The 26,428-nt window shown below is 44.5% G+C and overlaps 2 protein-coding genes across 4 annotated transcripts in view; one reads left to right on the top strand and one right to left on the bottom strand.

Moving 5' to 3' along the window:
- LOC109885765 (protein eyes shut homolog) overlaps positions 1-3,599 on the top strand; it is a 72,108-nt gene extending 68,509 nt beyond the window's left edge. Inside the window, exons 9-11 of the mRNA XM_031813211.1 lie at positions 424-585; positions 738-859; positions 1,410-3,599. Coding sequence (XP_031669071.1) covers positions 424-585; positions 738-859; positions 1,410-2,501 — 1,376 coding nt within the window. The 3' untranslated portion in view covers positions 2,502-3,599. The remainder of the gene's footprint in view (positions 1-423; positions 586-737; positions 860-1,409) is intronic.
- Positions 3,270-25,636, bottom strand: LOC109877347 (PHD finger protein 3). Of its 3 annotated transcripts, none has more exons than XM_031813210.1 (19): positions 25,431-25,636; positions 24,678-24,762; positions 23,940-24,202; positions 23,647-23,778; positions 21,664-23,041; positions 21,339-21,486; positions 21,011-21,154; positions 20,339-20,390; positions 19,987-20,110; positions 18,781-18,937; positions 18,417-18,533; positions 16,992-17,120; positions 14,572-14,728; positions 14,055-14,346; positions 12,001-12,148; positions 10,476-10,565; positions 9,841-10,036; positions 5,798-6,208; positions 3,270-5,658 (listed from the first exon to the last, which is right to left on the bottom strand). In XM_031813210.1, the coding sequence occupies exons 3-19, from the start codon at positions 24,175-24,177 to the stop codon at positions 5,201-5,203; spliced, it is 4,371 nt and encodes a 1,456-aa protein (XP_031669070.1). In that variant the 5' UTR covers positions 24,178-24,202; positions 24,678-24,762; positions 25,431-25,636; the 3' UTR covers positions 3,270-5,200. The 3 variants fall into 3 exon arrangements, with proteins under 3 accessions (XP_031669070.1, XP_031669068.1, XP_031669069.1); XM_031813208.1 differs by having other exon boundaries at positions 23,647-23,781; positions 25,431-25,635; XM_031813209.1 differs by lacking the exon at positions 25,431-25,636 and having other exon boundaries at positions 23,647-23,781; positions 24,678-25,306.
- Positions 25,637-26,428: the final 792 nt, after the last annotated feature.

Raw genomic sequence — 26,428 nt, forward strand, 5'->3', positions numbered from 1 at the left:
CTATGTATTACTGTAGTAGACCTACTGTATACAACATATTCTCATCGTCAATCTGATAGAACAGGAGTTTGAGAATATACAGATAAATCCAACTGTATACAACATGTTCTCATCTTCAATCTGATAGAACAGGAGTTTGAGAATATACAGATAAATCCAATAACATTGTTGTCATATAAGCAATAAGAATTACACTACAACTCTGAACAAACCTTACAGATTTCCCCTTTACTCTGGTTCTTCTTGATGTTATGAAGATACATCTTCATAGTAACATTTATAATGTTTGTTACATTAGCCATTTGTATTCTGTTCTTGTAACAAAAGTAATTTCAGAACCAAATGAACTAGAAAAGATATTCTAAAATGATTTTATACATTTTTTGATGAGGTTTCTATTTCTCCCATTCTTGTTTGTTTCAGCCATGGCCATCAGTGACCCGTTCTTCAGCGGTAACCAGTCATCCTGGATGTCTTTCCCTCCAGTCAGCATCAGACACAGGACAGACCTCAGGCTGCAGTTCCAGACTCTGTCACCAGAGGGCATTGTCTTCTACACAGCACAGCACCTCAGTGCCCGGGCCGGTAGGAACAAACACAACCATTCTACCCCTCCACACTGCTCTGTTTTCATGTCATTTGTGGTTTATAGAAACGTGCTAATAATATAAGTACATTCAGAATGACAACAACATTAATCACCATCGTATCCCTCTGTTCCTCTCTGTCATCCACAGGAGACTTCTTCTGTGTGTCCCTGACATCGGGGTTGGTCCAGCTGCGTTACAACCTGGGTTCTGGAACCAACGTGTTACAGTCCACTAACAGAGTGGACACCAGCGGAGGGACCTGGCACACGGTACCATGTCAAATCAAATCACATTTTATTTGTCACATGCGACGAATACAACAGGTGTAGGATCTTACATTGAAATGCTTCTTTTTTTAGTTAAAAATATATATATTTTACCTTTATTTAACTAGGCAAGTCAGTTAAGAACAAATTCTTATTTTCAATGACGGCCTGGGAACAGTGGGTTAACTGCCTGTTCAGGGGCAGAACGACAGATTTGTACCTTGTCAGCTCGGGGGCTGGAACTTGCAACCTTTCAGTTACTAGTCCAACGCTCTAACCACTAGGCTACCCTGCCGCCGCACTTACAAGCCCTTAACCAACAACACAGTTGTAAGCAAAAAAAGACACAATAGCACAATTGGTTAGGTGGCCGTATAACGGAAGCCATCTCCTCCTGCCACATTATGTTCTTACACCTGTACAGAACAGGCAAGAACATTACAGCTGCGTTTGTGCTGAAAACACATCAGATATTTACAGGATCTGGATAAATAATTAGAAAACACACGCAAATAATATTTTCTGTAAAGATTTGATGTTGTTATCATTCCAGGTGAGGGCAGGCAGGACAGGCCACCAGGGGTACCTGGTTCTGGACGGGCTGGAGGTGAAGCAGAACGACACCGAGGGAGGGATGTCCACTCTGGACGTGGCCACGGACCTCTTCGTCGGCGGGGTCTCCGACCTGAGCTCCATCTCTACGTTCTCCGTGGAGAACGAGCCTGTGGGTTTTACCGGAGGCGTGAGAGAGCTTGTCTTAAACGGACACGACTTTGACCTGACGGCGACAGGGGCCCTGGGAGGGGCCAATGTGGGCGACTGGGACGGGACTGCGTGTGGGTACAAGGTGTGCCAGAACGGCGGCCGCTGTACTGCGTTGAGCGGCGCCGATTCGGACTCCTTTATGTGCACCTGCCCTCCTCGTTGGACGGGTCCTGTGTGTAACCAGTCGGTGTATTGTGTCAATAACCTGTGTCAACATGAATCATTGTGTTTCTCTGATCTTGTGATTGGCTCATACGACTGTTTCTGTCCTCTCGGGTGGGAGGGGAGGTACTGCGATAAGCAGGTCGGCCTATCCATGACCACTCTGAAGTTCGTTGGGAAATCATATCTGAAATACAGGGATCCTAAATTCAACACAAGGAATCTGAGGTACACGCAGGTTTCGTTTAACTTTACAGCCAGCGGGAACGAAGGGTTGATTCTGTGGATGGGAAGAGCGGAGCACGATGACGACGATTACCTTGCTGTCGGGCTCCAGGCGGGCCACCTCAAAATCGCAGTCAACCTCGGAGAGAGGCTCTCCCTCCCGCTCACTTTCAGAAACGTCACGTTGTGTTGCAACAAATGGCATTATTTATCTATCTCTCTGAACAGTACCATTATTCAGGTGTTCCTGGATGACGAGAGGGTCCTTTTCGAAGACGTGGACCCCTTCGAGCGTTACGTTGCCATGAATTACGGGGGTCTGTTGTACTTGGGAGGGTTCGAGTTGCACAGGAACATCTCAACAGTGACGTCTGGGCTGTTTACCAAAGGATTTGTGGGAGATCTTAAAGACGTGCGTTTGTATCAGGACCCCAGACAACTGCAGTTCCTCCAAAACAGCGAAGGATTTAATGTTCACAAAAGTAATGAGTAGTTCTGTAACTTGTGAAAATAGGTGATTAATGTGTTGTGATAAAGAAGTTTCTAGAATGTAATAATTTAGTTCTTTATACACTATTTGTATGGCAAGCCAAGTTGTATTCATTATGCACCAAATGGAAGAAAACAAACAGGGAGGACAACTTCCTGGAATTGTTCATAAGCGTTAGTGTTGTTTTTTAAAATCCATTGTGTGCCCTGATGAACACAACTCTGTTGAAACTGCCAACTCCTCAGTAGATGGTTTATACCCGAAGTATTAAGAACACCTTCCTAATATTGAGTTGCTCCCCTCCCTTTTCCCCTCAGAACAGCCTCAGTTTGTCGGGTCATGGACTCTACAAGGTGTCAAAAGCGTTCCACAAGGCTACTGGCCCATGTTGACTCCAATGATTCCCACAGTTGTGTCAAGTGGCTGGATGTCCTTTGGCTGGTGGACCATTTGATTACACACAGGAAACTGTTGAGTATGAACAACCCAGCAACGTTGCAGTTCTTGACACACGACTGGTGTGCCTGGCACCTACTACGCCATTCAAAGGCACAAATCTTTAGTCTTGTCCGTTCACCCTCTGAATGGCACACACACAATCCATGTCTCACCTGTCTACTACACTGATTGAAGAGAAACTCAATAAAGGATCATAGCTTCCACCTGGTCAGTCTGTCATGGAAAGAGCAGGTGTTCTTCATGTTTTATATACTCAGTGTAAGTCTGATTAGAATATACATTCCTCTCCTAAAAAAGGACATCTTTCTTCTCAACAATAAAAAGATCACCTTTATTACCAGCTGTACATGAACACGGTGCAGAAGGCACACTTGATTTTCGAATGTACATGACAAGCCAAAATGTACAGACACAATATTTGTCGATAGAAAAAAAAACAATTTCTGTATAGCAATTTAAAAAAATAAAATGGAAAAAAACAGAATAAGAGAAGCTGCTTTAATTCAAATGTTTTCTTGTTTTCTGCTAATCAAAATAGTTAGTTTCTCTCGCCTCTGTATTAAATTCATGTCAAACTGCTGAAGTCGCCAGAACTTCCCTTCCATCTCTACTCCAACAGTCCATCTGGGTATGCCTGTTATTTTGTGTTTCATGCTATAGAAAACATTCAAAGAATAGTTCAGCGATTTTACATATTAAAAGATTTGTTTCTTTACCCTGGAAACAATCTATGGACAAGAGGGAACGACTACAATCCACACTAAGTATTAGCGACATTAGCGTTTTGGGATCATTTCCCAGTCTAAGTCAGTCTACCCTGTTTAGCATGTGTTAAATATCATGCCCAAATCATTGCTGCCTCCTTATCCATAGACTGCTTTTAAAAGGTATGGAAACATGTCAAATCATTGAGCTATCCCTTTAAACCACTGGTTGGGATCTATATCAGAGCACAATGCTCAGAGCACAATGCTCAGAGCACAATGCTCAGTGCACAATGCTCAGTGCACCAAGTCACCATGTGACATGCAGAAATATACAGTCAAATTAACACTTTAAAAAACTGGAGAATTTCAAAACTTGAAATATCGCCTCAAAGCCTTAACGGTTGGTTTTTAAGAAAGCAGATCTCAGAATGTGTAATCCTATGAAGTGTTGACCTCTACTGTATTTTAAAAAGAACATATATATATAAAAGGGACAATGCCACTAAAACTGTTGTAGGGTCGACCATCTCGGGGCGGGTCGTACAAAACAACTCATGAGTGACTGTCTTTGGAACTTCTCCTGGATTTCTCATAATCAGAGTCTCTCCTGCTGTGTTTGTGACGGTTCCCGTGGTCACCGTCGCTATGGTGCCGTTCTTTCCTCCTCTCGCTGTGACCGTGGCGCTCGTTAGGTGCCGGCTCCCTCTGTGGTGAGAAGAAGAGTCTTTACTCCGGTCTCTCTCTCTGCTACGGCTTCTATCTCGTTTCTTTCCCCTCTCTTGGCTGTGGTTCCGGCTCTTCTCTCCGTGACGGGACTCACTGTGGTGCCGGTGTCTCCCGTACTGGTCCCGGTCCTCCTTCTTGTGGCCCGACCCGGGCTGCCTGTCCCAGGGGTTGCTGTACAGAATCCTCTCCGCTGCCCCCTTCTGGTCCTCTTTGGCAGCGGCGGATGGGGGCAGGTTCGGGTTGAACGATTCAGCGGAGTCAAACCTCTGAGGGTCACCACCGTAAGCTAACGGTAGCCCCCCGGGGAAAGAGTTGGGAGATGTGGGACCTGGACCAGGTTGAGCCCATTGTGTTATTCCAGCATGATTATGCATCTGTGGGTCGTGAGGTGGCGGGTACATCATGGGTGGTGGGGGGCCAGTAGGGTAGCTGAAGTTGGTGGTTAGCTGGGGCGGGTGCTGGAAAGGTGGCGGTGCGGTGTTACTGAAGGGGGGGACAGGTGGTGCTGGCTGGTACTGGAAGTCTACAGGAGGTCCTCCAGGCTGGAGGGGGATGGGGCCATAGGGACCAACCTGTAGTGGGCCATGGTCTGGAGGTGGGCGTCTGTAGCCAGTCTGGTGGTGGTGGGAGGGGTATCCGTGTTGAGCTGCCATAGGACGATACTTCCTGGTGGTCAGGACAGGAACAGGTTGGGGGTGATCCTGTGTTCCTGCTGATTGGACAGCAGTTGGTTCTTCAGTCATATTGGAATACGCAGAGCTTTTCTTCAGGATTCCACTCGGAAGGGGTTTTGGTGTGGGGACGCTTTCCTCAACAGAAGCGTTGGTACGTGGGTGTAGGAGACAAGAGAGTAGATGTCTTCTCTTCTTTGGATGTATCCTTTTCGCACAACACCGAATCTCCTTTGTTTAAGGAGCCGTCTGTGTTGGGATCCGTGGAGAGGCTGGCCAGGAAGGACTCTGTCGAGACGTCTGGAGGTTTGTCTTTCAGAGAGACCGACGGGCCACGGTAAGCCACACCCTCCTCTTTCTCCAACACGTTGTTGTTAGCGGTAGACGTTTCAGCCAAGCTGGAAGACACAGGTTCCTCTGCTTTGACCGTTTTGGGTTCCCTCTTCTTGATGACAAAACCAGTCTGTCTGTGAGCACCAGCGCTGGGACTCTTAGTGGTGGTGGAGCTTCCTGGAGTGGTTGCTGCTCCTCCGTCAGCCTTGGAGGTCTGTGGAGCCGAGGGCTCTCGACCATCATCACCCAGCAGTGGAGGGTTACCTGAGGAAGGAAGGAGCAAGCCGAAACGTAAGGTGTGGTTCAAAGACATGTTGCTATTATGAGTTAAAAGGTAAGTAAACAAAGCTTCAAATTGCAAATGGTGTTGAAGTGAGCACAGGCCTTTTATGTTTAGGTTTACCTGAGAAGTCTGGTAGGGGCAGAAGCTCCCCGCCCCAACTACGCAACACCCCCGGAAGGAAACGTAGTGGTTGGTACCCCTCTTCAGTATCTTCACCTTCAGCTTCAGCTTTCTCAGAGATGTCTGTATTAGACTGTTCTGCTGTGACCACTTCCTCAGCGGTGTTCAGCAATGGTATCTCTTCTCGGTCCTTTTCTTTAGTACTTGAAGCACACAGAGAGGAGATGTAAGAGTTCTCCTCCTCCCGGGTAACTTCTTTGTTGTTTACAGTAACCGTAGTCGTCGCTGTCTCGGGTTTGCTCTCCGGTATGAACCTGGCCGTTTCGTTGATATCGACGGGCAGGAAGTCCCGTTTAGGCCTCTGGCGTATGATCAGACCCAGCAGGAGGTTGGGGCGGTTGTTTTCCAGTCCTGTTAAAGAGCAACACCGATGAAAAGCACAGTCTAAAATTGAAATAAAATCATAAAATACATGAAAACTAATTTAATAAATGGAACATTGGTTGGCCACACCCATGTATTATGTAGATTGCCAAATAAGAATCTATTCTGAATGGACTAAGACAACCTAATAACATAAAAGTAGGCAAAGTAAATGTTTTTAGATAATAAAGCATCATGATTTACATTGTGAGAATATTGCGCATATTCCTTCAAAAGGTATATGGGGTCATGAATCATCATGGGTTGGTTTCCCAGACCCAGATTATTAGCTAGAGCAGGGATGGGCAAACGTTTTGGCTCGAGGGCCGCACATTTTTTGGAGGGACCAATTTGTCTAAATCTATTCGCGGGCCAGATAAAAAGGGCAGTTATTTAATAGATAAGTCCATTATAATTTCTACATACTGGCCACATCTAAAACTAGATTTTTTTTTATTTTATTTTACCTTTATTTTACTAGGCAAGTCGGTTAAGAACAAATTCTTATTTTCAATGACGGCCTAGGAACAGTGGGTTAACTGCCTGTTCAGGGGCAGAACGACAGATTTGTACCTTGTCAGCTCGGGGATTCGAACTTGCAACCTTTCTGTTACTAGTCCAACACTCTAACCACTAGGCTACCCTGCCGTCCCTACACTCTAACCACTAGGCTACCCTGCCGTCCCTACACTCTAACCACTAGGCTACCCTGCCGTCCCTACACTCTAACCACTAGGCTACCCTGCCGCCCCTAAAGGAGTGTTTTTTATTTGACCAAAATATATATATTTGAAAGAATTTACTCAAAACTCTCAGACGGTGTTAGCATTGTCAGAAATGCTACAAAAAGAAGGTAGCACATCGTTAGTTCTTAAATAGACACACAAAAAAAAAACATCCGCACCTACAGGGCCTTCAAAAAGTATTCACATGACTCTTCCCACATGTTGTTGTGTCACTGGCCTATACATAACACCCCATGATGTCAAAGTGGAATTATGATTTTCAAAATGCTTAGAAATTAATAAAATGTAAAGCTGAAATGTCTTGAGTCAACAAGTATTCAACCCCTTGTTATGGCAAGTCTAAAAAAAAGTTCAAGAGTAAAAATGTGCTTAACAAGTCCCATAATAAGTTGGCTGGACTCACTGTGTGCAATAATAATGTTTAACAAGATTTTTGAACGACTACCTCATCTCTGTACCCCACACATACAATTATCTGTAACGTCCCTGAGTCAAGCAGTGAATTTCAAACAGATTCAAAAGACCAAGGACGTTTTCCAATGCCTCGTAGAGAAGGGCACCTGTTGGTAGATGGTTAAAGCTTGGTAAAGTTATTATACTCTTTGGATGGTGTATGAATAAACCCAGTCACTAGAAAAATGCAGGCGTCCTTCCTAACTCAGTTGCCGGAGAGGAAGGAAACCACTCAGGGATTTCACCATGGTGACTTTAATGTGAACAGAGAGAAACTTGGCCGAAACTTTTACAAATTGGATAATTAAACTTTCTGTAATCCAAACATTTGGAATGGTCCGTGGTTATTTAAACAATAATCATGTCAAATCAGTTGTTGTTTTGTGATATCATTAAGGATGGTATAACCAAATAACGTTAACTCCAAATGTCCCAGTTATCAGATTTACATCTGAATGTTGTGGAACTTACGTGATTTCAGCCTTCTAAATGAGAATTGTTTTCCCATGTAAAGTTTTACCCAGTCAGTAATCGTGAGCAGACATTATGTCGGCGTCACGTTGGGCAAGTTGGAACCAGTGTTTTTCAAATGCGCCAAATAAATTGACATTTTGGATATCGATGGAATTAAATGGAAGAAAAAGGACCATTTGTGATGTTTATGGGACATATTGGAGTGCCAACAGAAGAAGCTCGTCAAAGGTAAGGCATGAATTATATGTTTATTTCTGCGTTTTGTGTCGCGCCTGCAGGGTTGAAATATGCCTTTCTCTCTTTGTTTACTGGTGTGCTATCCTCAAATAATAGCATCGTTTGCTTTCACCGTAAAGCATTTTTGAAATCTGACACGTTGGCTGGATTCACAACAATTGTAGCTTTAATTTGGTATATTGAATATGTGATTTCAAAGTTTTTTTAAGTAAAAAAAAAAATATGTATTTGAATTTGGCGCTCTGCATTTTCACTGGATGTTGGTCAGGTGGGACGCTACCGTCCCACATATCCCAGAGAGGTTAAAACAACTAGAGATTCTGTCGACTGACTTCCCAGAAAATGAACTGGGTGATTTAAAAGAGATTATTATTATACTATTCAACTGTATGTACGGTAGTTTAATTCCTTTGTCTCTCTTTCCCCATCCCTTTTATTGTGTAACAAGTAATCATATTGGGTTAATGATCCACTAGGGACTTTTCATTGCATCATGTTAATAATCAGTATTCAATACTATACTGTGTGTGTATGTCTGTGTGATTATTTCATTAGTTAGTAAATAATTAAGCTGATTCATCATGGAGACTAGGGTTTGTGCAGATTTATAGGATATTACAACGTTCAGAATGAGACTGAAATAGGAGCAAATGATTCATGGATGACGGGTACGATATCGAGATTCTGATATTCTTGGGTTAAATCAGGAAACGGTAACTTGTTAAATAATCTTTTCCTGTGGTGCCCCAGAATAATTTCTTTATTTTTTATTTATTTTACCTTTATTTAACCAGGCAAGTCAGTTAAGAACACATTCTTATTTTCAATGACGGCCTGGGAACAGTGGGTTAACTGCCTGTTCAGGGGCAGAACGACAGATTTGTACCTTGTCAGCTCGGGGGTTTGAACTCGCAACCTTCCGGTTACTAGTCCAATGCTCTAACCACTAGGCTACGCTGCCGCCCCGTAATAATTGCGTAATAATTTAACGTGGCATGTTGTTATTTGATGACGAGCCGTCATCGCATTAATGGTAGTCACGTCACGTCAGAATGGAACAACAACATTGTAATTACTTCACAACACCAATTTCAATTGACAGAGTGAAAAGGAAGCCTGTACAGAATACTGCAAAAGAAAATGGGGTAAAGCAATTAACTTTTTGTCCTGAATACTAAGTGTTATTTTGGGGCAAATCCAATACATTACACCACTCTCCGTATTTTCAAGCTGTGCCTTGTTATGGGTGTGCTTGTAATCGTTAAGGACGGGGGAGTTTTTCAGGATAAAAAGAAACGTAATGAGCTAAGCACAGGTAAAATCCTAGAGGAAAACCTGGTTCACTCTGCTTTCCACAAGACAATGGGAGATTAATTCACATTTCAGCAGGACAATAATCTAAAACACAAGGCCAAATCTACACTAGAGTGTAGAGTGCTTACCAGGAAGACAGTGAAAGTTCCTAAGAGGCAGAGTTACAGTTTTGACTTAAATCTACCCATGAAAGTCAACTAATTATACTATTGTGTGAGCCATCAGACTAGAAAGAGCTTTGAACAGAGACAATTGAGCATGCTTTTCAGTCTAAGAGTAGGCTTGATCTGGGAAACCAGTACCAGATTAATCCAACATATTCTTTTGTTTATTAGGATCTCTTTAGCCAATGAAAGTCTATTCGCCCAATATACGTAGAGAGTAGTTGGTTGTTACCTGGGCCATCAAAGGGAACCAATTGGTGTGGGACTTTCTCAATAGCACCCAAGGGGATGAGATACATGTCTTTGACTTGTTTCAAGTTGTTGGCGACCACGCCGAAGCGTTTACGGCTACTGAAGTAGGCATAGAGCAGAGTGTAGTGGATCTCATCCTCGTCGGTCTCAGGGGAAAAACGAATCAAACACACCTCCTGAAAAGAAAATACCAAAATAAAGGGAGGAAAGAAATTCTATTTAACTCCTCAGTTCCTTTAATATAATACATTTATTTAACCAGGTGGGAAAGTTAATAAATTCCTATTTACAATCATTGACTTAAGTGTCAAGAAACACAAAACATTTTCTGCATTGTACCCCAAAACATAGCTACTATTCAGCTCCAGTTCAGGCACAGATTGTCTTGGAAAGATGAATACACTTTTACTGCCCAGGCCACCCATATGTAAAATATGATATATACACATGACTACGCTTTGGATAAACGTGTCTGCTAAATGGCATAATATTGGTATATCCTACTGGCACATCTTGAGTCTTGGCCAGGTTACTGTAAAAGCTCTTTGTGACAACTTCTGATGTTTAAATCCATTTATCATATTTCAAGCAGGTCGGCCTACACTTTGAAGGTACCTTTGTTCCAGTGGCTCTGATTTTGTCCAGGTAGTCCCATACGATCTGTGGGGAGATCCTCCCACCCATCTGGAAACTCTCCGGCAGATCCTGATAACAGGGATTATCACCATCAGCATGTCATATCCCTTTGAGCAGGGTGAAGTTATTAATGACACTTTAGTTGGTGTATCAATACAAAGATAGGGACATCCTTCCTAACTCCGTTGCTGGAGAGGAAGGAAACCTCTCAGGGATTTCACGAGGCCAATGGTGACTTAAACAGTTACACGGAACCCAAACCGGCTGCGCGCGTGCGCCATCGTGCATATATTTATTTGAAAATGGCTGTCTAGCAATGATCAACAACTAGCTTGAAGGATTTTAAAAATAATAAATGTGGGGAAAAAAACTTGTACAATCCAGGTGTGAAAAGCTCTTATAGTACCCCAGTTTGTTAGAATTTTTCTTCAACTTTGGCAGAGTATTGTGTTGATCGTTGACCAAAAAAATCTAATGAAATCAATTTTAATCGCACCTTGTTGCAGCAAAATTTGGAAAACTTTGAAGGCCCTGTATTTCCAAAACGTTGGTTTACTTTAATGTAGCTGTGAGCTAGGTGTTGATAGCAACTGGCTGACTCATTTAGTGCTAATGTATCATCAGCAGGCTGGTAGGGCTAATGTTAGCAGGCTGGTAGGGCTAATGTTAGCAGGCTGGTAGGGCTAATGTTAGCAGGCTGGTAGGGCTAATGTTAGCAGGCTGGTAGGGCTAATGTTAGCAGGCTGGTAGGGCTAATGTTAGCAGGCTGGTAGGGCTAATGTTAGCAGGCGGGTAGGGCTAATGTTAGCAGGCGGGTAGGGCTAATGTTAGCAGGCTGGTAGGGCTAATGTTAGCAGGCTGGTAGGGCTAATGTTAGCAGGCTGGTAGGGCTAATGTTAGCAGGCTGGTAGGGCTAATGTTAGCAGGCGGGTAGGGCTAATGTTAGCAGGCTGGTAGGGCTAATGTTAGCAGGCTGGTAGGGCTAATGTTAGCAGGCTGGTAGGGCTAATGTTAGCAGGCTGGTAGGGCTAATGTTAGCAGGCTGGTAGGGCTAATGTTAGCAGGAGAGTAGGGCTAATGTTAGCAGGAGAGTAGGGCTAATGTTAGCAGGAGAGTAGGGCTAATGTTAGCAGGCTGGTAGGGCTAATGTTAGCAGGAGAGTAGGGCTAACGTTAGCAGCCTACTTGGCTAGCAACCTTGGAAATGGATTTGTAACAATAAATTCATCAAGTATGTGGTTACGTTTATGCCATCTACCCTTCAACGTGATAGTTTGTTGAGTTGTTAATATAAATGGCATTTAGATAACGGCATTCCATAACTAGAACATCTAAATGCTGTGTTGTAACACGATCACTTTCATGAATAAGCATTAGAGGATTTATAAACACATTTACACTATTTAAAGCATTACATTTCATTAAAGCAAAAACAAATATATGATGCATTTATATGAATTAATAAACATTTATAGGCACTTATAAATATCTTTGTGCAGTTTTACCTCTGTCAGGTGGTCCAGGACACCTGATACAGGGAAGGCTTTAGTGAGGAGCTTGGCCACAGCAGGCATGTTGACAAGCCCTCTCCATAGAGGCTGCAGGTTGGACAGGAAGGAAGCCTCGCCATCTCTGCCACTCATAGACACTGACCTGGAGGCCAGGAATACAAACAACTTTAGAATAACCCTGCACTTAATTCTGCTTTATTGGTCATTTAATAATAATAATTAACAGTGCCAGTCAAAAGTTTGGACACACCTATTCATTCAAGGATTTCTTTATTTGTGCCATTTTCTACATTGTAGAATAATAGTGAACACATCAAAACTATGAAATAACACATATGGAATCATGTAGTAACCAAAAAAATAAACAAGTCTAAATATATTCAAAGCAGCCACCCTCTTCCTTGACGACAGCTTTGCACCCTCTTGGCATTCTCTCAACCAGCTTCATCAAGTAGTCAGTCACCTGGAATGCATTTCAATTAACAGGTGCCTTGTTAAAAGTGAATTGGTCTAATTTCTTTCCATCTTAATGCAATTGAGCCAATCAGTTGTGTTGTGACAAGGTAGGGGGGTATATACAGAAGATAGCCCTATTTGGTAAAAGACCAAGTCCATATTATGGCAAGAAAAGCTCAAATATGCAAAGAGAAACGACAGTCCATCATGACTTTAAGACATGAAGGTCAATCCATCCAGAACATTTCAAGAACTTTTCTTCAAGTGCAGTTACAAAAAACATCAAGCGCTATGATGAAACTGGCCCTCACGAGGACCGCCACAGGAACGGAAGACCCCGAGTTACCTCTGCTACAGAGGATATGCTCATTAGAGATTGCAGCCCAAATAAATACTTCAGAGTTCAAGTAACAGACACATCGACTGTGTGAATCAAGCCTTCATGGTCGAATTGCTGCAAAGAAACCACTACTAAATGGACACTAGTCCCTTTGGTCTGATGAGTCCAATTTTGAGATGTTTGGTTTCAACCACCATGTCTTTGTGAGACGCAGAGTCGGTGAACGGATTATCTCCGCATGTGTGGTTCCCACCGTGAAGCATGGAGGAGGTGGTGTTATGGTGTGGGGTGCTTTGCTGGTGACACAGTCAGTGACTTATTTAGAATTCAAGGCACACTTAACCAGCATGGCTACCACAGCATTCTGCAGCGACACGCCATCCCATCTGGTTTGTGCTTAGTGGGACTATCATTTGTTTTTCAACAGGACAATGACCCAACACACCTCCAGGCTGTGTAAGGGCTATTTGACCAAGAAGGAGAGTGATGGAGTGCTGCGTCAGATGATCTGGCCTCCACAATCACCCGACCTCAACCCAATTGAGATGGTTTGGGATTTATTTATTTAACTAGGCAAGTCAGTTAAGAACAAAGTCTTATTTAAAATGACGGAACAGTGGGTTAACTGCCGACAGATTTTTAACCTTGTCAGCTCGGGGACTCGATCCAAAAACCTTTTGGTTACTGGGCCAACTCTACCTGTCGCACCACAGGATGAGTTGGACCGCAGAGTTAAGGAAAAGTAGCCAACAAGTGCTCAGCATATGTGGGAACTCCTTCAAGACTGTTGGAAAAGCATTCAAAGGTGAAGCTGGTTGAGAGAATGCCAAGAGTGTGCAGAGCTGTCGTCAAGGCAAAAGGTGGCTACTTTGAAGAATCTAAAATCTATTTTGCTTAAACACTTATGGTTATTACATAGTTTGATGTCGTCACTATTATTATACAATGTAGAAAATAAAAGTGCAATCCTGGAAGGAGGTTTGTCCAAACCTGACTGGTACAGTATATTTTCTAAATACATTTAGAATGGCCGTGTAACTAACTCAACACCACTTTACTTTGTATGACAATTACATTGATAGCCTTTGTGATTCTATCACAAGGACGAGAATGATGAAGTACAATATGGCCACTGTGCTTTGCCTTCTCTTTGGGTTGTAGGCCGTGTTCCTGGAAAATGACTAACATTTGCGGATGTAAACAGGGGTGACTGACTGACTGTTCTGGGTAATTGACTGATTGATCCACATACCTCCCCTTGTAGTTGGAGAAGGTTTTGGCGCTGAGGAGGCTCTCCTCTAGGACTAAGAGGTGAAGGTCGTGGTCCTTAGCAGATGAGGAGGGTGTCCCTCCCTCTGTAGAGGTAGTGGTGGCAGACGGTGTGTTCGTGGTCTGTCCCCCTGTAGTGCTGGAGGTAGTGGTAGTAGACTGTGTGTTCTTGGTTACTGCCTCTGTAGTGCTGGTAGCAGACCGTCTCCTCACTACACTAGTGGCCACTTTCACCACTTTGGTAGGAGCCTCCTCCACAGGTGGAGCCATACGTCCTTCACAAATTACAATTCAATTTAGTCCAATACAAAACCACTGGTAAGAATTGACTTAAAGCCACAATCCTGAGTAGGGCTCATTTGGCATGTTCACCTTCTATCCTCCTAATCCATCTCCCCCCTACTTCCATTCTATCTGATCAAGCATAAACACATATCTATAGTACTTCCACTATCCTTCAAAATCAAAGCAGAAACTGAAAGAACAGAATCAGGGCCTACCTGTGCAGATCTTACAGTTGAGGTCAAACAGGTGAGTCTTATGCAGACTGGTTGTATCTTGGAAAATATTGACGCTCTCGGTTGTTGTCGACAACGTCTTCTCTTGGGGAACTTCCACTGGCTCCTCGGTCACTTTGGAAGCAGCCACAGGCTCTGGCTGGAAGAGTTCAAACAACAACAGTGAGAGTTCATAAGAAATGTATGGACACAGGATAAATTGTATTTCCTTGATTCCTCATTGTCCGATGCATGTTTTTCTTTTAATTTCACCTTTATTTAACCAGGTAGGCTAGTTGAGAACACCTTTATTTAACCAGGTAGGCTAGTTGAGAACACCTTTATTTAACCAGGTAGGCTAGTTGAGAACACCTTTATTTAACCAGGTAGGCTAGTTGAGAACACCTTTATTTAACCAGGTAGGCTAGTTGAGAACACCTTTATTTAACCAGGTAGGCTAGTTGAGAACAAGTTCTCATTTGCAACTGCGACCTGGCCAAGATAAAGCAAAACAGTTCGACACATATAACAACACAGAGTTACACATGGAGTAAAACAAACATACAGTCAATAATACAGTAGAAACAAGTCTATATACGATGTGAGCAAATGAGGTGAGATAAGGGAGGTAAAGGCAAAAAAAGGCCATGGTGGCAAATACAATATAGCAAGTAAAACACTGGAATGGTAGATTTGCAGTGGAAGAATGTGCAAAGTAGAAATAAAAATAATGGGGTGCAAAGGAGCAAAATAAATACAGTAGGGAAAGAGCTAGTTGTTTGGGCTAAATTATAGGTGGGCTATGTACAGGTGTAGTAAAGCTAGTGAGGGAGATAAGCGTTTCCAGTTTCAGAGGTTTTTGTAGTTCGTTCCAGTCATTGGCAGTAGAGAACTGGAAGGAGAGGCGGCCAAAGAAAGAATTGGTTTTGGGGGTGACTAGAGAGATATACCTGCTGGAGCGCGTGCTACAGGTGGGTGATGCTATGGTGACCAGCGAGCTGAGATAAGGGGGGACTTCACCTAGCAGGGTCTTGTAGATGACATGGAGCCAGTGGGTTTGGCGACGAGTATGAAGCGAGGGCCAGCCAACGAGAGCGTACAGGTCGCAATGGTGGGTAGTATATGGGGCTTTGGTGACAAAACGGATTGCACTGTGATAGACTGCATCCAATTTGTTGAGTAGGGTATTGGAGGCTATTTTGTAAATGACATCGCCAGTCGAGGATTGGTAGGAGGGTCAGTTTTACAAGGGTATGTTTGGCAGCATGAGTGAAGGATGCTTTGTTGCGAAATAGGAAGCCAATGCTAGATTTAACTTTGGATTGGAGATGTTTGATATGGGTCTGGAAGGAGAGTTTACAGTCTAACCAGACACCTAAGTATTTGTAGTTGTCCACGTATTCTAAGTCAGAGCCGTCCAGAGTAGTGATGTTGGACAGGCGGGTAGGTGCAGGCAGCGATCGGTTGAAGAGCATGCATTTAGTTTTACTTGTATTTAAGAGCAATTGGAGGCCATGGAAGGAGAGTTTAGTTGTATGGCATTGAGGCTTGCCTGGAGGGTTGTTAACAGTGTCCAAAGAAGGGCCAGAAGTATACAGAATGGTGTCATCTGCGTAGAGGGTGGATCAGAGACTCACCAGCGGCAAAAGCGACATCATTGATGTATACAGAGAAGAGAGTCGGTCCAAGAATTGAACCCTGTGGCACCCCAATAGAGACTGCCTGAGGTCCGGACAGCAGACCCTCCGATTTGACACACTGAACTATCAGAGAAGTAGTTGGTGAACCAGGCGAGGCAATCATTTGAGAAACCAAGGCTATCGAGTCTGCCGATGAGGATGTGGTGATTGACAGAGTCGAAAGCCTTGGCCAGATCAATGAATACGGCTGCACAGTAATGTTTCTTATCGATGGCGGTTAAGATATCGTTTAGGACCTTGAGCATGGCTGAGGTGCACCCATGACCAGCTCTGAAACCAGATTGCATAGCAGAGAGGATATGGTGAGATTCGAAATGGTCGGTATGTTGAGGAGGCAAGGATAGACCAGGGTGTGTTAATTTGAGTAAATACAATTGAGATTCACCCAGAAATGATTAAACAAAAAGGTATGAACTATTTCTTAGGAAGAGGACATGCTCAACTCTATATCATGTAGAACCAATAATCCAGGAGGTCCATAAAGGTGTTAACAGAACATCTGCAGTGTGTGGGCCTGTCTGGTCATGTCCCTTATTAACCCAGCTTCTACGTTTATAAGGACTATGACTAGAGCTGTGGCGGTAACACGGTTAGAGTAACAGCATTACCTATGACCACCAACTATTCCAGAACCCAAAATAAATCACAGAATTCTTTTTTAAAAAGGACCAGAACTCACTTGAACAAGAAGCGTGGTGTTTCTTTACATGAGCTGTGTCTTACCTCGGGCTCTATGGCTTCTGGTGCCTTCCCAGACTCCTGGCTCTCAATCTCTATCTCTCCTTTGTGTGTGATCTTGGTGATGGGTCGCCTCTCCGCCTCTCTCTGCTCCTTCTCAATCATCTCTATCGCCTGGGGGGGGGGGGGGGGGACAAGAACATATTGGTGAATGAATCCCACACAGAAAGAGCAATGATCACAGTCCATTTTGGTAAAAGGTCATTGATAGTTCAGGTCACACAACCCGTTTTAACTTGTCAACATTAAATCAATATGATTTGGTATGATGACTAAGTTTAACTTACAGGGAGGTGTGATGAACCAATGAGGTAAGCTACTTTCATTCTACAATGCCTTTTCTATACAGTGTTTTTAGGGCAGCTTTACCTGACATAGATGAAGCCTTGTCATGGAATAAAAACATACTCAATAGGGGCTCTCCACTGAAAGTCCTATTTAGTCCAGAATTAAGATGAATCTGTCTGGGAAACCGGTCCTTAGAGAACTAGTCAAATACTTCGGAGGAGGACGGCAGGCGGTGCGTTTTAGTGTCGGAGGAGGACGGCAGGCGGTGCGTTTTAGTGTCGGAGGAGGACGGGCAGGCGGTGCGTTTCAGTGTTGGAGGAGGACAGGCGGTGTGTTTTAGTGTCGGAGGAGGACGGGCAGGCAGTGCGTTTCAGTGTTGGAGGAGGGCAGGCGGTGCGTTTCAGTGTTGGAGTAGGGCAGGCGGTGTGTTTCAGTGTTGGAGGAGGGCAGGCAGTGCGTTTCAGTGTTGGAGGAGGACAGGCGGTGTGTTTTAGTGTCGGAGGAGGACGGGCAGGCAGTGCGTTTCAGTGTTGGAGGGCAGGCGGTGCGTTTTAGTGTCGGAGGAGGACGGCAGGCGGTGCGTTTTAGTGTCGGAGGAAGACTGGCAGGCGGTGCGTTTCAGTGTTGGAGGAGGACAGGCGGTGCGTTTCAGTGTCGGAGGAAGACGGGCAGGCGGTGCGTTTCAGTGTTGGAGGAGGACAGGCGGTGTGTTTTAGTGTCGGAGGAGGACAGGCAGGCGGTGTGTTTTAGTGTTGGAGGAGGACAGGCAGTGTGTTTTAGTGTTGGAGGAGGACAGGCAGTGTGTTTTAGTGTTGGAGGAGGACAGGCAGTGTGTTTTAGTGTTGGAGGAGGACAGGCAGGCGGTGTGTTTTAGTGTTGGAGGAGGACAGGCAGGCGGTGTGTTTTAGTGTTGGAGGAGGCCAGGCAGGCGGTGTGTTTTAGTGTTGGAGGAGGCCAGGCAGGCGGTGTGTTTTAGTGTTGGAGGAGGACAGGCAGGCGGTGTGTTTTAGTGTTGGAGGAGGACAGGCAGGCGGTGTGTTTTAGTGTTGGAGGAGGACAGGCAGGCGGTGTGTTTTAGTGTTGGAGGAGGACAGGCAGGCGGTGTGTTTTAGTGTTGCTTACGTGTCTATTCTCTCTCTGTCTCCATGCAGCCAGTTCTTTTGAGGCCAGTTCCTCAGGACTCATCCTTATCAAAGTGCCAGGAGAAATCTCCCCTTTCAGAACCCTCTTGAATAACACCTGAAATACACAAGTTATAAAGTCACATAGCGAGATGAACTGATATCAAAATGTATTTTAGATCATGTTTGCGTTTGTATATCCATTTCATGTAGTTAACGTTCTAAACGCATATCACTTCGAGACCAAGTACCTACTACAAGCTGGGACAAAATCCAATATAATGTCCGTAAAATGTCAGCATCAAAGAGTCAGTATTGTCTAAAAGAGAATTCATTGCCTCAAATTTGTTAACATAACGACTTACATTGTTTTTGGTGTCTTTGAGGTTGAACATCAAGCTCCGGTACTTGCTCTTGTATTTGCAGTCGGTGTCTCTGTAGAAGGCAAACAGCTCTCTCTCAGTCTTCTTGGCCACCTCAGCAGCCTTCTCTGGTGACGCCTGGAAATCAGACTCCTTCAGCCTGAGACAATGTAGGGCACAATAGAGGATTACACAGGAGGAAAATAGAGGATCACCACCCTTCTCTACAGGCAGATACACTACATGGCTAAAAGTATGTAGACACCCCTTCAAATTAACAGATTCTGCCATTTCAACCAAACCTGTTGCTGACAGCCATGCAATCTCCACAGGAAAATACTGGCAGCAGAATGGCCTTACTGAAGAGCTCAGTGACCTTCAACATGGGACCGTCATAGGATGCCACCTTTTCAACAAGTCAGTCAAAGTTCTGCCCAGCTAGAGCTGCCCCGGTCAACTGTATGTGCGGTTATTGTGAAGTGGAAACGTCTAGGAGCAACAACGGCTCAGCTGCAAAGTCATAGACCACACAAGCTCACAGAATTGGACCGCCGAGGGCTGAAGCACGTAGCGTGTAAAAATCGTGTCCTCGGTTGCAACAATCACTACCAAGTTACAAACTGCCTCTGGAAGCAACGTCAGCACAAGAACTGTTCGCCGGGAGCTTCATGAAATGAGTTTCCATTGCCGAGCACTACAGCATACAATGACATTCTAGACGATTCTGTGCTTCCAAATTTGTGGCAACAGTTTGGGGAAGGCCCTTTCCTGTTTCAGCATGACAATGCCCCCGTGCACAAAGTGAGGTCCATACATAAATGGTTTGTCAAGATCAGTGTGGTAGAACATGACTAGCCTGCACAGAGCCCTGACCTCAAATCCATCGAACAACTTTGGGATGAATTGGAACGCTGACAGCGAGCCAGGCCTAATCGCCCAACATCAGTGTCTGACCTCTCTAAAGCTTTTGTGGCTGAATGGAAGCAAGTCCCCACAGCAATGTTACAACATCTAGTGGAAAGCCTTCCCAGAAGAGTGGAGGCTGTTACAGCAACAAAGGGGGGGCCCAACTCCATATTAATGACCATGAGATGTTCGACGAGCAGGTGTCCACATACATTTGGCCGTGCTGTGCATCATCAGACTGTTATAATGGTTATTATACTAAACAGATTGTTGTTAAGTTACTGTTATAACATGTTTAATGACCTCTTCAGGAGGATGTCCTTCAGGGCGTCACGGACGCTCCGTCTGATCTGGTCAACAGACACCGGTTTCTTAGAGGAGGGAGACGACACCTTGGGCCTCTTGGTCTCCTGTTTGACTGACACTCCTAACAGGACACAGCCACAGAGAGTAGGAGACGTCGCAGAGTAGGGCATGTTCATTAGGGCACCGTGTAGTACAACATTTTAAAATGTTTTTTTTTCTCCCCCAATTGAAAACAAGCGTTTCTTATTGGACAAATTCATATATTCCCTCCCCTTTTACAGTTTCATGCCTACTGAGCACGACTCCTGTGAGGGACATGGACAGCAGAATGTAGAAGCACACAACACACCTGATTTCTGCGTAGAATCTTTTACTTCAGTCGTCTGTCTTTCCACAGAGTCCTGTTACAGAGTGAGACACAACATATCGCCTCTGTGAGATTCTAAATGATCTTACAAATTCAATTGTATACAAAATGTTTGTTTTTCTCGTTGGGCCTGGCCATAAACCTCCATCCATCGTGGTGCTGAAAACATAACCACCATTTTAAAATGTCCTTAAGTCAGACGTTGAATAGAATCACCATGGTAACCTAACACCCTTCCATCCATGTGCACACATGCAGAGAATAAAGAGGAAGTGAAAAGAGGTCAACCAACTCTTGAGTAGTACCAACACTGGCTTTCATACATATCAGCTGAATAAACTGAGGAGGACAAAATCTGCACCACTACATTTAGTCAATGGTAGGGCTTGTTGAAGATTATGCGCCTAAAACATTTGGCTGTTGAATTTAAGATTTTGACAACAGATAATATGCATATAAAAGGTTTATCATCCAAACTCTTCTCATAGGCTTTAATATCATAAATATGCACTGACCCGACGGTAATCCGATGTTACAGCTCCATTTAAGATTATTATAATATTCTTATCCGGTATTCAGGCCTACATTAAATTTACAAAAAAATGAATGACAATTAAAGCATGCATTGCAGGCTACTAGCAGAGTGAACCTTACCTTTCTGAAGGGCCTGACTCCCCCGGAGGTGACAGGATGTGGGGACGGCTGTTTCTGCTTGGCGGCCATCTTGTTGTCCTGGTTCTCAGAGGGCTTCTGCTGTCCCTCTGCCCTGGCCTCCCCCTGCACAGCACCGCCTGGCTCCTAATGAGGAGAAGAAGATAAATAACATGAAATATTATTATATTTAACCACAAGTTAAAATAAACTTTGAGATAGTGCAACTTAAAAATCAATCCATTGACCTTGCAGCACTTCAGAGAAACACACTCCCTTCTCCATTAAGATCTAAACCTATTCCTAGTGCAGTAGAAATCGATGAACAGACCTTGGTGGTGGTGTACTGGTCCTTGGTACAGCACTGCAGACAGACATACTCCTGGTCCCCCCCTCCCATCTGCTTCACCTTGGCCAGGTCCAGACCAACACAGTCCCCATGGAACCAGTCATCACAGTGCCCACAGCCCACCATGAACCTGAACAGAACAAAAACACAGACGGACAAACAGACACGGATGCACAAAACAAAGCTGTTTAGAAGAACACAAGCTCACTTCCCAGGGAATATTCTACTTGTTCATTGTGGTAATTTAGCCTAAGATGTAACAACTTACAAACTCTAATCACTTTGGTGCAAAGAACACAATTCTTACTTGTTACTATGTGGCTTATTGCACAATCCACAGTTCTTGTTTGGATCCCACACAACGGTCTCACTATTTGCAGGTTCCTTTTCTGGTCCCTTCCCAGATTCTTTAGCCTGTTCTTCTTCACTGGGTTCCTTCTTCACGACGGCAGGAGCGTTGTCGGGGATGAAGAGCTGTGGTTCCTCCACGGAGATGCTTCTGCTGACGTTCCTGCTTCTCTGTTTCTGAAGACACTTGTCTGGCTTCTTCACTTTAGGCTCGTCTTGCTCCTCCTCCTTCTCCTCCTCCGATGTCTCCTTCTGAGGATTGGCACGTTTACATGGTGTCCAGCCAAACTGGGGTTGTGGTTGGGTGTCGGCCACGTGAGAGTTAGACGGTTTGGTTGTAATCGTCGTCCCGGGCGACATACCAGGAGGACGCTTTCCAGACGGCAGTGTTTTTTTGACCGGACCACCACGGCCCACGTCAGGTAATCTCTGCTTTAGTTTCACAGGACGTCCGTCTTGCGTCCTCTGAATCTTAGGGCCGGGTTGAGCTGGGTTGAATTCACCTCGCCTTTTCAAGGACACGATGACTTGTTTGGCTTTCATTTCGTCCATCTTGTGCATGTTGCCTCTCTGGTGGAGCTTCTTCCCCAGGGCGTGTTGTTGTGTTCCTGTGGGCCCCTTACCAGCTAACAGGTGCTTGTTCTTATCGGAGGACAGTGCTGACAGCTTCAGCTTAGACTGCTGCTTTTTGGCTGGATTATTAGTGGTAGGAACTTTGCTGTTTGGCAGGTGCTGCTGCGCTGCTTTCTTGATGCCGGTATCTTTCCTCACCTCCGCTGGATCATGCTTCTGAGAATCACTTTGGTCGTCGAGTTTGGTCTCGACCAAGCAAGGACTACCTGGAAGCGCCCCGTTGGAGGCCTGAACGTCATTGGGGTTGACGTAAGGTCCGAGCCCTAGGGGCAAGTCGTCAGCACAGTACTTCACGAAGAGCTGAGCAGCACCCACGCCACCTCCACTCCCTGCAGTGGGATTCTGTATGTGTAACGGTTCCTCTTGTACCATAGTGTATTCCATCCCTTCACCGTACAGCGAGCCATCCTCATAACATTCCTCAGTGTTTTCAGCTGATGTGAAAGCGGTAAAGGAGGGTCCCGGGAGAAGCTCGATTTTGAAACCCCCGAAAGTGACGGTCAACCTCTGTAACACAACGACGGGGTTCATCGACGAGCCCAAGTCAAGGTCGTTGATATTCACCCTGCCGCCACCCAGGTGAAGCTCTCTCCTTAATTCATCAGCAGTAGTGATCTTCTCACTCAGAGTGGACTTCTTTCTAGGTCTCCCAGGTTTTCCCGGGGGCTTTTTGTTGTTTGAAGACCCTCTGCCTGCACTTCGCTCTGGAATTTAAAGTCACACTCTGACATTTCTCATTTGACAAAATAAAACGAAGCAATAAGGCAACCAAAGTCAATTCTAAACTAGGCACAACATCAACTTTTCATACTCGGAAAATGAAAGCGTGGGGGGGGGGGGGGGGACCTTGAATTTGCATGGCTTTGTATTTAGTGTCCTATCTTGTCAATGATAATAGCTGTATTTAGTGTTAATCACAGTAATGCTACCGGTGTAGTCCTATTGACATAAAGTCCTCTCCCCACCGGAGGCCAAGGTTCAATCCCCGCTCCAACCCTTCAAACTGCTTCTCCCACCTGCCCGTCTCCCCGCTCCAACCCTTCAAACTGCTTCTCCCACCTGCCCGTCTCCCCGCTCCAACCCTTCAAACTGTTTCTCCCACCTGCCCGTCTCCCCGCTCCAACCCTTCAAACTGCTTCTCCCACCTGCCTGTCTCCCTGCTCCAACCCTTCAAATGGTTTCTCCCACCTGCCTGTCTCCCCGCTCCAACCCTTCAAACTGTTTCAACCACTTGCCTGTCACTACATAACAGCACAAAAATAATATATACATAAAATACACTCCATTGTAAAACGGAATTGTTGCTAACCTGGGGTAACTCCTAATGCGTATTTCCTGGGTCTGCCAACAGACCGTTTGACTGGCGGAGTCTCTGTACCAGCCAACCCACCACCAGCGGTACTGAGGATGCCCTCTGTTGCACCAACATCAACATCTGCAACTACTGGGGGAGAGAAGATTAGAGATTAAATAATCATTTAGAATTATTTTAGAAGCATTAACAAACATCAGTAGTTACAAACAGTGGTTTCTATAAACACCCGTCGACATAGCTTGTACTGTCAATTGAAGTCGTACAAAAGTAATTCTCACTACAAATACCTGTTGCTTCGGCGATCTGGAAGTTGGCGTCTTCATTATCTAAGATATTGAAGTGTGAACTTGCAGATCCAAACATGGGATCTTTATCACTAAGCATGTTCCTCAGTGAGTCTCCCAGCTGGTCGACACCTGTTCCGAAGTCATTACTCGCTTCACATTCCAAGTTCTGCCCTATCAGCATGGAGTCATCCAACTGGTCACTGGGAATCAAATGGTTGAAAGTGTCCACTACATCCATGAATGCTGTTCCCTTCCTGTCAGCTCTGCAGGGATAAGAGGATCGGGTATTAATAACATAGGCTACAGTACAGACAACAGAGATGGCTCAGATTCAGAACAATCTATTTCAATCTTCAGACACTCCATATCAAATAGGTCCCCTATACAGAAGGAGTCAACAGCCATGTAGACAAGATAGCTAGTACATTAACTGTCATGACATTTCTAAAAATAGTTCCCGTGCAGCAAATGCAACATTGACAAGCTAAAGTTATTAACTACCATGATTCAATAACAATCAATGGTGGATGACACTGGACATGTGTTGGACATTTGGGGCAGACAAGAATGGCTGAAATAGTAGATAGCTGCTGAATGAGCAATAGCTAATGAGGATCCTAATAAACGAAAAATATTGCAGAAGAACATCAGTTAACTAGCAAGGCTACCTTGCTATATTATATGACGTTGCTAGCTAGGTAACGTTAGCTAGCAAATTAATGATAAATTAATACTTACTGTCAGGACTGACAGCTCCAGATAACTTCATTACAGGACTGCAAACACAATCTGTTTAGCTCCGTTTATGATATCTAGAAAGAGTCTAAAACCAAAAACTTTCATCAGAGTGGCAGGAATCAGATGCAGACTGGTGCACTAGCTCGGGGTCGTTGGCAGCTAGCTACTTTCAGTTAGCATAACAATCCAGCTAGCTAGCGTACCTTAACGTAATTTACTGAGGGCGAGGATATACATGTATGCAATTGCGCCAAAACTACTTCATCTTTATGATTAGCTAATTGATGCTACCAATGGATGCATGTGTGCCATATGAATGGCAGCCTTCGTTGTAAAGTTAGCTAGGCTAGTCCTGTAACTGCAGCTAACCAGTTACTGTAGCTAATTTAGCTAGCTGGCAAACAAACTAGTGCAGGCCTGACAGCGACATGATAAGCTTTCCTTAAAAGCACCATTCCCATAACAAAATATTTAACTACTTGGTCGTACAACCACAGAATGCACGTAGTTAGTTAAGCATGCACAACTAATCATAGCTTATACAAATAGTCTCGTTTAAAAACAAAATAGGGAAGCTAGCAATTGTACATATTAGTTAGTTATCCAGCAGCGAGGAACATGATAGGCCGCGAGTTTGTTTGTAGCCTGCAGCTACCTAGCACCACTGATCACGCCCCCTAATTCGTCTCATTGGACGCCTCCACTGAGGACGTTTCAATATTCACAGCGACATTCGTGTATAATGGCACTTACATTCCTCTACTGTGTCAACGCCACTGCATTCCGGAGCGATTCTAGTAGCTTTACACAGTGTTTTAGCTAAATCCCCGCCACTTCCTCGCTGCGCACCGCCGCCATTCGCCCCTGCCTCCTGCAAGCTACTCCAAAGATTTTAATAACTAACCCAAGATAGACCACCGCGTTTCGTTTCCAATGGGAACTCATGAGTCAAAGTGAACAGAACAGGCAAGGAGGAGGGCAGAACCAAGAACGAGCTAGGAAGATCCCATTTGCTCGTTCCTGCACGTATTTACATATTTCCGTTGGGGAACGCCTACTTTGTGAAGTGCGCGTGTACAAAAACTAAATTCGCCCGAGCACTCCTTCTAAACAACACGATTAAAAAAAACTTTGACAGAGGGTAAAGTTTACACATTCTAGTTTTGAGAACAGAAACATTTATTTAAATGTTTAATCGAAGAGAACATTTCTAGAATATCCGTCAAAATCTATCTTCTCCACTGCCGGCCACTTGGCTTCCTTTCTCCACCATAGTTGGTAGTGATTGGAAATGCCAAGCGGATGCTTCACATTTACACATCTGGCGAAATATCTGTCTCATTGTTATTTTTGTGGCTACTCGGGCAAGAGACGTTGGTGTCACATGCCTCGTGTTTACAATGGCCCACGCAACAGGCGTCAACATTGCGTGGAGTACAGCGTATAGTGTTGATCATTATTCAAGCAACAAAGGCCTTTTTACATCAGCAGGAATGACTTTTACAGTAGCCTAATCCCAGTACTCCAAATAGCAAGCAGAAGCACAGTAGCCAGGAACAATTCAGTTAGTACATTGAAACTCAGAGACGAACCAGTGTCACAGGGGAGGTGGTCAACGCATATAGCAGACAATGAAAGCCCTTGCAATATTCGAAGATTACATTTCTCTAAAACAAGCAATAGGCTACATGTGCACCACCAAGTCAAATCAAATTGTATTTGTCACAGTCGCTGAATACAACTGGTGTAGG

The sequence above is a fragment of the Oncorhynchus kisutch genome, unplaced genomic scaffold (assembly GCF_002021735.2).
Source record: "Oncorhynchus kisutch isolate 150728-3 unplaced genomic scaffold, Okis_V2 Okis04b-Okis11a_hom, whole genome shotgun sequence".
NCBI classification, from domain to species: Eukaryota; Metazoa; Chordata; class Actinopteri; order Salmoniformes; family Salmonidae; genus Oncorhynchus; species Oncorhynchus kisutch.

Bases quoted from the DNA above. Each gene is read 5' to 3' on its own strand.
- LOC109877347 (XM_031813208.1), bottom strand. From the start codon at position 24,177: ATGGATGTAGTGGACACTTTCAACCATTTGATTCCCAGTGACCAGTTG. The intron at 21,155-21,338 runs GTCTGTTCATCG...TCTCCTCATTAG, and splicing joins ACCAGTACACCACCACCAAG to GAGCCAGGCGGTGCTGTGCA. The intron at 17,121-18,416 runs GTAAGCAACACT...CCCCCCCCCCAG, and splicing joins GACAGAGAGAGAATAGACAC to GCGATAGAGATGATTGAGAA.